Source organism: Pezoporus wallicus, unplaced genomic scaffold (assembly GCF_028554395.1).
Source record: "Pezoporus wallicus isolate ANWC-B61680 ecotype Strahan unplaced genomic scaffold, APGP_CSIRO_Pwel_v1 contig_8188, whole genome shotgun sequence".
NCBI classification, from domain to species: Eukaryota; Metazoa; Chordata; class Aves; order Psittaciformes; family Psittacidae; genus Pezoporus; species Pezoporus wallicus.
In genome coordinates this window covers 1-11,214 of record NW_026640104.1, presented here as the reverse complement: position 1 = coordinate 11,214, position 11,214 = coordinate 1, and the positions used below count along the sequence as shown (strand labels likewise).

Here is an 11,214-nt window from a genome sequence, read left to right as displayed (position 1 = left end):
GATCTGTGGGAATCACCTGTTCTGTTCAAGCCAGCACAGTGGATTTCAGTTTGAATACAGGTTTCATGATCTCTATAGTTCATTCTCTGGAATGTTTATTATAAGTAGTTGTAAACATGTATTAAACCAGAGTTCCTTTAAAAAAATCCATGTTTGAGTCAAAATGTGAAGGGAAAAATAAAGGGGGGGGGGGGAAGTGAAGGGAAAAGTGAAGGGAAAAGTAAAGAAACCTTTCTGTTGGTGTTTTAAGACATACCAAACTATAGCAATTTCTTTCCCCATATCCAGTTGTAACGCTAAACCACAGATAAACATTACTAACTGAGCAGGAATGTGCTTCTTCCTTCTGATGGAGGTCCAAGATTGCCCTCTTGAGTATGGCAAACAGCATGGGGTACTTCACTTACCATGTGATTGGCACACACTTGAGTTTTGAATCAGTTTGGAGATGAAGTTGTTGGCTAAAGCTCTGGAAACTCTGACTCTGGAGTTGTCAGGCTGAGAAAGACTCATTCTTTTAAACAGCACTATATTCCTTGGCTTTTTCTCTGTTTTTACATTGTTCATTAATGTTTTGCATTTCTACAGATTGTGCACACACACCACACCACCCCCCCCAAGAACTTGCATAGGGGGAACTTCATAAAAGAAGTTTATTATTTCAGTGTGTGCTAGTAAAATAGCTGCATGTTTGGGGATATTGTCTAATGTAATCTAGCTGGATGGCACACAAAAGGTCAGCCAGTGCAGGCTGACACAAAAAGATGTATCTGTTCACTGAAAGGCAGAAATCATTTCTTACCATAACTCATTTCCACGGCATTTCTTACAATGTAGGGAATTCTAAGGGTTGAGGGTTTATTTTTCCATTTATCTTGCAAACAAAGGAAATTATCCCATAAACTTATGCTTAAATTATTTTAGTCAACATCATTTTGCATAGCAACAAGTTTATTTCTAGTATATTTTGAGACACAAGCTTTGGTTTATTATTGCATTGATGTTAATGGAAATGATCCAGAAAAGGAAAACATGTTATTTGGAGGTCTGACTCTAATGCCTTCCATATCCTAAAGCAGTAAGAATTCTGGGAGCAGAGTGCTTGCAGGACTGGTGCTGAATTCCCTTCCTTAGGGCCATGTAAGTGTAAAATCCTAAGTTCATTTCAGAGCCAGACCACCTCAAACACAAACCTTCATGGAGCTTCCCACTGTCAGCTTGAGCTGGTTTACCCCTTGTGCCATGATGGACACACACATGTGAGTGCTCACATACTCCCCAGAGCAGTGCAGAGAGTACACTCTGTACACTGGGGAGACCCTCCCTGGCAGTCCTGATCCAGCTCTGGGGCAGCAGCACAAGAGGGACGTGGAGCTGTTGGAGCGAGGCCAGAGGAGGCCACGGAGATGCTGCGAGGGCTGGAGCAGCTCTGCTCTGGAGCCAGGCTGAGAGAGCTGGGCTGGGGCAGCCTGGACAAGAGAGGGCTCCTTAAAGGGAGGCCTTAGAGCAGCTCCAGTGCCTAAAGGGGCTACAGGAAACCTGGAGAGGGGCTTTGGACAAGGGCCTGTAGGGACAGGCCAAGGGGAATGGCTTTAACCTGCCAGAGGGGAGACTGAGATGAGCTCTTAGGCAGTTCTTCCCTGTAAGGGTCATACACAGGAATACATACACTGTTTACAACATCCTTTCTTTCTTTGCTTATGCAACTGCTGTGTTATAACCAAACATTACAGTTATTTTGCACAGCAGTCTAATGTGCAGCTTTTTTATCTAGCTTCTCACATGGGCGGTAACCTGCCCTCACAGCCATGACACCTTTCAGAAAAGGTTTCTGAACACACAGTTTTGACTCCCTAGTGTGGAAATCCTCAAGGCTCCAGTTCCATCATATACTTCTTTCAACACAGATACTGTCAGCTGCTTGAGGTACAGCCCCACCACTGATTCGGAAGTTGAATGAGCTTTTGTATCAAGATCAGGGTCAACCAGTATCAAATAACCCACGTACAATCACTACCTCTGTTCTCCTAATAGAGGTATGGCTGAAACTATGCACAATCATGCTTTTTCTCTTCATTACAATTTTTATAGTAATGTATGTCTTCAGAGTAACACGAGTGCTGATTTCAATGAACTCTCAAATGCACAACACATTCACTTCACGCACGTTTATTTCATCATCCATTTGAGTAAGAAATAGTTTAGATCTCAAGTAAAGGCTCTGATGATGATGATAGATTGGTGCTACAAAGGTGGGTTGATAATTAAGATGACTTGTTTGGCTGCAGGCTTTTTTCCTTCTCAAGAATGGGTTTCTCAGTGCACTGCTTTTCTGTGTGCTGTTCTGGATACCGCCTATAAATTGGGCTCTCAGAGCTTTTATCTTTCATAAATGAGGTCTGATAAATGGTTAAGCCATCTTCTTTGCTGGGGACTGGCTTATGAGCCCATTGGAGGAAGTTCTGGGAGTTCTGTTGCCGTCTCTCTGGTTCCACCTTCCTGCGGCCCAAACCCTAAGGAAAAAATAGGAAGACAAATTAATGTAAAACATATGATTTACAATCACAGTTTCACAGATTCATCTTGCAACAGTCACTACCCCAGTGGGAAGTTAAGGAAGCTGTTACCACAGTGATTCCCAGAACTCAGGGTTCATCTTTAGCAAGTTAAAAATAGGATTGTCAGACTCGCCTGGATGAATATATATTCAATGGGAAATCTGTTGACCTTCCACCTCTTAGTACTAATAAACCACTTCAACTTTGCATTTCTGTAGCACACTATCTACTCCAGGCTATTTAGTTCTACTCAGCTAAATTAATCTGCAGAGTAACCCAAAGAAACAGGTTAATAATTTTATGTCTGGACTGCAATAAAGAAACTGAGACAGACCATGAAATCTGAATCTTCAAAGCTGTCCCCTGTGTGTCCACACACGGAGAGACACAGACTGATTTTCACACTCCATAGCTTGCAGGAAATTTATTTGGAATTATGGTTGATCAGTATCTCTAAAGCTATGAGACACTGCACAAAGGGCACAGAAATGGAGGTCACTCCCTGAATAATGAATACCAAAAATGCAGGTCTAAAAGAGCTCAGAGTCAGACGAACTATCACAATTCACTGCTTCCTCCTCTACTTGTGATCTGCTGAACTGCCCTATTGCTTTTGTTAATGACAGGACAAAGGAGAATGGCTTTAACCTGCCAGAGGGGAGATTGAGATGAGCTCTTGGGCAGAAGTTGTCCCTGTGAGGGTGCTGAGGCACTGGCACAGTGAAGCTGTGGCTGCCCCATCCCTGGCAGTGTTCAAGGCCAGGTTGGACACAGGGGCTTGGAGCAATCTACTCTAGTGGGAGGTGTCTCTGCCTGTGGCAGGGGATTGGAACTGGATGAGCTTTAAGCTCCCTTCCAACCCAAACCACTCTGATTCTATGATTCTGTGATATGTCAACAATCTAAGAAAAGTGGAAAAACATGAACTTGTTACACACAGAGAAAAGCCCAAACCAATATAAATTCTATTCAAAGTTGTGTCTTCTGCAACTTACATTTAAACAGGTATTTTATAGAGATGGGATTGGAAAAGAATACATTTTGGAGATACATCGTGGGTGTCCTACGGAATTCACTTAAATTTAGGACAAAAAAGAGCTTGAACCAAATAAGCGGGACTGAGCCCCCTACAAAAGTTCATCACAAAGCCAATCCCTTTTAGCAGACTAATAGGATGCATCGCCAGCTAGAAAACCATATTAAGACAAGAAAAACATTTGCTAGGACCCCTAGGAAATGCCTATCAAATACCCAGATCATGGCAGGGGGGTTGTTCTCCTTGAGTTCTGCCACCCTCAAAGACCATCTCTGCCAGTCCCAGAGGAGTCCCATCCCAATCCTAATGAAACATGGGGTTTTCTTTGCTGTTTACATTTTTCTCTTCTAGCAAACCTACAGTTTGTGCAGGGGGGGAGAAAAAAACCCTGTGTTTCATCTCTGGCAGGCTGAGAGATCTGAACTTGCTGGATTTTGCTCAGTGCTGGTACTTACAAAATCAAAATACTCTCCTACATTCCGCAAACAGTGCTTGTTGTCATGAAAGGAAAACGGGAAATTGTTCTTCAATGCAGTCTGAAAAGAAGAAACAACAGCAAATAAATATCAACCTTCATACACCTGGTTTGGAGTATACTTGCGTCTTACAAGGGAAATATAACAAGGGAAAGTGTAGAGTCCTGCATCTGGGCAGGAACAACCCCAGGTTCCAGTATAGGTTGGGGAACGACCTGTTAGAGAGCAGTGTAGGGGAGAGGGACCTGGGGGTCCTAGTGGACAACAGGATGACCATGAGCCAACACTGTGCCCTTGTGGCTAAGAAGGCCAATGGCATCCTGGGGTGTATTAGAAGGGCGGTGGTTAGTAGGTCGAGAGAGGTCCTCCTTCCCCTCTACTCTGCCCTGGTGAGACCGCATCTGGAGTATTGTGTCCAGTTCTGGGCCCCTCAGTTCAAGAAGGACAGGGAGCTGCTGGAGAGAGTCCAGCGCAGGGCAACGAAGATGATTAAGGGAGTGGAGCATCTCCCTTATGAGGAAAGACTGAGGGAGCTGGGTCTCTATAGTTTGGAGAAGAGGAGACTGAGGGGTGACCTTATCAGTGTCTATAAATATATAAAGGGGGAGTGTCACGAGGACGGAGCCAGGCTCTACTCAGTGGCAAACAATGATAGGACAAGGGGTAATGGGTACAAACTGGAACACAAGAGGTTCCACTTAAACTTGAGAAGAAACTTCTTCTCAGTGAGGGTGACGGAACACTGGAACAGGCTGCCCAGGGAGGTTGTGGAGTCTCCTTCCCTGGAGACATTCAAAACCCGCCTGGACGCATTCCTGTGTAACATTATCTAGGTGTTCCTGCTCCGGCAGGGGGATTGGACTAGATGATCTTTCGAGGTCCCTTCCAATCTCTAACATACTGTGATACTGTGATACTGTGATACTTCTTATATTCTGCCAGATGCCAAAATTACTGCTGCCTATATTCTAACACAGAAATCATAGAATCATAGAATGGTTTGTCTTGGAAGGGAGCTTAAAGCTCATCCAGTTGCAACTCCCTGCCATGGGCAGGGACACCTTCCACTAGAGCAGCTTGCTCCAAGCCCCTGTGTCCAACCTGGCCTTGAACACTGCCAGGGATGGGGCAGCCACAGCTTCTCTGGGCACCCTGTGCCAGCGCCTCAGCACCCTCACAGGGAAGAACTTCTTCCTTGTATCTAACCTGAACTTCCCCTGTTTCAGTTTGAACCCATCACACTTTGTTCTATCACTACAGTCCCTGATGAATAGTCCCTCTCCAGCATCCCTGTAGGCCCCTCTTCAGAGATTGGAAGGCTCCTCTGAGGTCTATATTCACATATTACATTTTTAACTGCACACAATTCTGTAGGGGTAATGTGGACCCTCTGTATTTTATTTTATTTACAGGATCATCTGAAGGATTTGCATTCCCTTGACTTGAATATATACACAATTAATATAAAAGTGTGACTTCCCAAATAAGAAAGACCTTCTGTCTGCAAGCAGCAAAATACTGCACGTCCTGTTTGATTCACCAGTAAGGCTAAAGCTAATTAAAATGAACTACAAAAGGGACCTTGAAACTGAATTAGTCTATGATTTATGTACTGAACATCATGTACCCTGCTTGTTGCAGGGGAAGTGGAGGAGGTATTAATTGCATAACTCATTTATAATCTCATTCTTTAACATGTTAAGCCAGTTCCCAAAATGAACCTACTGTTTTAGAAGAAAATAAGGACAACTGCAAAAGAACCCTTTAAAAAGTAATTTAACTGGGTTTGAATGAACTGACAGAGGGTAGATTTAGATTGGATATAAGGGAGAAGTTCCTCCCTGTGAGGGTGCTGAGGCCCTGGCACAGGGTGCCCAGAGAAGCTGTGGCTGCCCCATCCTTGGCAGTGTTCAAGGCCAGGTTGGACACAGGGGCTTGGAGCAACCTGCTCTAGTGAAAGGTGTCCCTGCCCATGGCAGGGGTTGGAACTGGATGAGCATTAAGCTCCCTTCCAACCCAAACCAGTCTGGGACTACATATCATTGCAATATTATTAAAATAGCTAAAAACTGAAACACTGAAATCTCTTCTGGACTAGTAAATTGCCTCTGTTCTCCCCCAAGCACTATTCTGTTGCTTCATATTGGGAGCTTTACGGTTTTTAACTGCAAATGCTCTAGCAATTTTTACTTTTTCCATTGTGGAGTACATTTTCCCTCTCCCAACTATGATTTTCACCTCCAAAAAGAGGAGCAAGTTTCAATGTGCAATGTGCAATTTAACAAAATATGTTTCAAAAGTGAACCTGAATCAGTTCTGAAGCTAAATGCTACAGGAGGCCTGATCCAGCATTACAAAATACTAAATCTGCCTGCATGGAGTCAGCTGCAAAATTATATCTGAGGGCATTTGCTGTCTTAGACAGATTTTCTGCCTTTTTTTAGGTATGTGCCACACGTTCACTTGTTTTCTCATCCAGATTCACCCAGACTGTAGTTCTATGGTTAAGTAAATTCAACAGACACATTCTCATACATGTGTTTAAAAATAAGCGCCTTCTAAGTCCCTAAAATGTGGCACTCACTAAAATATCTGACTCCAATTACCAATCATCATTTTAGGAATAGTGTTTATTGCCACTGCCTATATGCTGCAGGAAAACTGAAAACAAAGGTGGTAAATACTGAATATCATCTCTTGGAAGGATTCCCCAGATTAACTAATGGTTTACAAAAGGAAGTATGAAAAAGGAGGTAATACAAGCTTATACAGTGCTGTGTTTCTGAGGAAACTAATCCCACAGGCAGCAAACCCCCTCATACTAAGAGATCACAGACATCCAGCTGCACATGCAGCTTCCAACACTCTATCAGCGCTTCTTAAAACTGTGACAGAAACAAACTTCCACAGGTTGCTCCTGGGACATCACATTTTAGCCTTTAAAGGCTCAAATCTTTGTACTCTCATTGCTGAACTCATCAGAGTTCTTGATTTATGAGAGAGAGAAATTCCACTAATTCCTTTTAACAGTGACATGCCAGTAAATGCAAGATATAAACCAGATGAACAGTCCTACTAGTGCTGATAAAAGGTCCAGGTGACCAGGTTCTCCTTTCTGAGTCGCTAAGGCCAGATGCTTCACAGAAAGGTATACGTAATATCAACATAACGTACACTCATGGTACAATATAATCTTCTCCTTCTCACTAGCCCCCAGCTTCCTTTTTAAATAGTCCTTCCTGCTTTTTGGTACAGCAAAATCTGTGAAATGAATTCAATATAATTGCTATGCTCATAGAAAATGGAAATAGAAAATGTTCTGTGCATAAGGTGGGTGGGTAAAGCAGAGCTCAGTGTGATGATAAAATAAGGACATAAAAATGTGATTATGAAACTGTAACACTTTAAATCCTCAAGGTTTTAAAATACTGTATTTTGTTTCCAAAACTGTCCCATATCTCCTCATTTTTAAGCATTTTTAATGATCAAAAAAGTAATCCTTTGCCTGACTATACGGAATTGCTAACATTCAATTCAAAACAGATCATCAAATTTCACTTAAACTGTCTTATATGGCTTTACACACAGGCTTTGGGCTGAGATAGCTCATGACTGATTCTGTGATATATTCTGACACATAGATATGTCTCAAGTAGGTAGAGTAGCTACTAAAAGAGTAAAGTAACTGATGCTGGCAACCAAGAACTACAGCAGGCCTTGAGTACCCCAAATTAGAACTAACGATGAGATATGTTTCCGCCTTAGCACAAGCAGCCATCATTTTACTCCCTGAGGCACAAAGTCTGCCACTCTGCTACAACTACTTTACTAACTACCACACTTTACTTAGCAAGTGCTGTCCTGCAAAAGGAGCTCTTTAAGTTGTATTGCCACAGTAACTCACCTGCTCCTGAGCTTTGAATGCTAGCGGCAGTTTCTCTTCAATGTACGGAGCTGCTTTGTTCTGGACCTGGTTTTGTGCAGAACTTGTAGTTGGCTCGGCTTGATTCTGGTCTACTCCAATATAAGCAAACTAGAAAATAACAACAATTGTGACCCATTTAGAACAAAACCCCCAAACAACAACAAAACCCCAATTAGATCTGATCAGAAATGCTGCCAAAATTGCTTATTCCCACTTATTTTTTATTCTTTGGCTTGCAGCAGCACCTAGTGGTGTCTGGAAAAAATCTGGGGCTTCCAAGCACACAGCACGACCGATGCAATGAGGACATTACAACGTCACCAGACAAGAATAGTGTTCCTCCAAGAACCTTCTGAAAACTGTTTATACAGTGATAATCCATCTATGCCATAACACTTCCTTTTGCCTATGCTGCTGACGCTGTTGTAGGTTTGAAAACACCGAACTGGGGAGGAACAGATCAGCCAAACATTAGGCCCATGGGTTCAGAGACAGAAGAATGGACTGTGCCAGGCGTGGGTCACAGTGCCCTGCAATGCTGAGATGTTCCAGCCCAGCGACCTGACAGGGACTGTGGCACTTCTGAGAGCAACAACTGAGGCAAACATTGAATCATAGAATCAACCAGGTTGGAAATGACCTTTAAGCTTATCCAGTTCAACCGTTCCCCAGCACTGCCAAGGCCACCACTGAGGGCCTTGTCTACACAGGAACACTTTCAGGGATGGTGACTCCAGCACTGCCCTGGTCAGCCTGTGCCAATGCCTGAGCACCCTTTGGGGAAAGAATTGTTCCCAATATCCAGTCTAAACCTCCCCTGGTACAGCTTGAGGCTGTTACCTCTTGTCCTATCACTTGTTACCTGGAAGACTGACTCCCACCTCACTACAGCTCCCTTTCAGGTAGGTGTAGAGAGCTATAAGGTACCCCCTGAGCCTTCTCTTCTCCAGACTAAACCCTTCCAGCTCCCTCACCTGGCATTTTCCAGAAGATAATCATCCTGGGCTAAGTATAAGAGACCTCCAGCACTGTTGGAAGAGTGGAAAAAACACACTGCCAGAGGTGGCTTTACTCCCTCTGAATGCAGGGGACACCTTTTCCTCATCATCATTAGGAAGGGTGAACCCCGTTCCCGGCTGAAAGCCACGATCACCCCTAGCGCAGAGCTCAGGGATAACAGGGAGGGCGCAGGAGCGCCCCGCCTCGGCCCTCTCACCCAGTTGCCGGTGTGCTGCGCGTTGGGATGGACCCGCCGGTCCCTGTGCATGGCTCCGGCTGCTGCTGTCGCTGCTCTGCCCCTTCCCGGCCCCGACCCTGCGGTTCTCAGTTGCCACTGGTTGCCGAGCTCACAGAAGGGGTGCATGCCATCGCCGTGACGTCAGGCATTCGCCGTGACGTCAGAGCTTCCCTGACGGCATCACTAGTGATTCGGGTGCTCCAGCAGGATCCAGAACACCGATGGCAGCGCTGCTCTTCCCCGCCTGGTGCAGAAATGGGGAAACGAGTCGGTAGAAGCACTGAATGTTGTCTTAAAGTGGAGGAGAAATAGAGTTCTGTTTAAAATATTAATTAGTTCTGCACAATCACTCCAATGACACTTCACAATCTCAGTGGTAATATATGAAGAGAGGTCACTCCTATTACAGACATAGTCCCTACAGTGGAGGTAGCAGATATTTTTTATGTATAGTGCTTTGTAACATGTTTTTTTACAACTGTGGAATCATAGAATCAACCAGGTTGGAAAAGGCCTTTAAACTCATCAAGTCCAACTGCTCCCCAAGCACTGCCAAGGCCACCACTAACCCATGGCACTGAGGGCCTTGTCTACACGGTGTGTGAACGCTTACAGGGATGGTGACTCCAGCCCTGCCCTGGGCAGCCTGTTCCAATGCCTGAGCACCCTCTGGGGAAGGAATTGTTCCTCATCTCCATCTAAACCTCCCCTGGTGCAGCTTGAGGCCATTACCTCTTGTCCCATCCCTTGTTCCTTGGGAAAGCCCAGTCCTCTCCTGGCTCCATCCTCCTGTCAGGCAGTTGTAGAGAGTGACAAGGTGCCCCTGAAGCACGGAATCAGACTCTACAACTCAGAGAGAGTTATAAAGCAGGTATGTTTATTACGGCACTGGGTGCAAGAGGGGTCGCTCCTCCTAACTTGCACACCGAGTGGTTAAGCAAGCAGATATTTATTACACACAAACACACATATTCATTAGGTTCCCGACAGACTGTCGGGGATATTATAATTAGTTTAGGTACTTATTATCATAAGTCTCCTCCCTTTTGGCGCTTGTGCACTGCCCTCTGATGGTAGTGGGCAGGGGTCTTCAAGATGAAGTAAGCAGTCTTCCTCATGGTGCACTTTTCCACAGTTGGATGCCCCAGTAATCACAAAACCAGCTGAAACCAGCCATATCTGTAAGTTTCTGATAGCTGGCAAAGATTTAGTACAGTGTGACCTTCGTACAAAATTTATTTCAACAAGCACAGGATGGGCAGACAAGGAGTATCCAAAGGTAGCAGATGTTCAGGACTCACTGTCTCCAAACTATCTCATAATTAGAAGGATGGTAAGAAATAACTGACTCATTAGAAGGATGGAAAGAAATAATTCACTTGTAAGACTACTAAATTCCATTATCACACCACAGGCTTACACCACAAACATTGGTCTCTATCTTAGACCTAAGTAAAGTTCAAATTATTTTAACCCTATGTTTTCCAGGCACTTGCTTTCCTTATATCAACCCCTGAGCCTTCTCTTCTCCAGACTAAACTGCCCAGGTCCCCCACCCATTCCCCATCACAGTTGTGCTCCAGACCCTGCACCAGCTCCGTTGCCCTTCTCTGGCCCCGCTCCAGCACCTCAGTGTCTCTCTTGTAGTGAGGGGCCCAGAAGTGAACACAGGATTCAAGGTGCAGCCTCACCAGTGCCCAGTGCAGGGGCATCATCACTGCCCTGGCCCTGCTGCCGCACTGGTGCTGATACAGTCCAGGATGCTCGTGGCCTCTTGGCGGCCTGGGCACAAGCTGCTCATGTTCAGCTCCGTCAATCAGAACCCCAAGGTCCTTTTCCATGGGCAGATCACCCAAGCCTGTAGCGTTGCATGGAGTTGCTGTGGCGCAAATGCAGAACGCGGCACTTTGCCTTGTTGAACCTCATAACATAAAACCAACCTGCCCAAACCCAACGACGCCACAGCCCACCGCCATTGCCCG

The 11,214-nt window shown here is 44.9% G+C and overlaps 1 protein-coding gene across 1 annotated transcript; it reads right to left on the bottom strand.

Annotated features, from left to right (window-relative positions):
• Positions 1 to 1,673: 1,673 nt before the first annotated feature.
• Positions 1,674 to 9,317, bottom strand: TEX36 (testis expressed 36). The gene is made up of 4 exons (XM_057417347.1): positions 9,212 to 9,317; positions 7,975 to 8,103; positions 4,050 to 4,130; positions 1,674 to 2,513 (listed from the first exon to the last, which is right to left on the bottom strand). Exons 1-4 carry the CDS (start codon positions 9,260 to 9,262, stop codon positions 2,265 to 2,267), a joined length of 510 nt encoding a protein of 169 aa, XP_057273330.1. The 5' UTR covers positions 9,263 to 9,317; the 3' UTR covers positions 1,674 to 2,264.
• Positions 9,318 to 11,214: the final 1,897 nt, after the last annotated feature.

What these genes read in the sequence shown, in the direction of transcription:
- TEX36 (XM_057417347.1), bottom strand. Translation starts at nt 9,262, where the DNA reads ATGCACAGGGACCGGCGGGTCCATCCCAACGCGCAGCACACCGGCAAC. An exon ending in CGCAGCACACCGGCAACTGG is followed by an intron (nt 8,104 to 9,211) that starts GTGAGAGGGCCG and finishes GTTATTTTCTAG; the next exon opens with TTTGCTTATATTGGAGTAGA. An exon ending in CATTCAAAGCTCAGGAGCAG is followed by an intron (nt 4,131 to 7,974) that starts GTGAGTTACTGT and finishes TCTTCTTTTCAG; the next exon opens with ACTGCATTGAAGAACAATTT.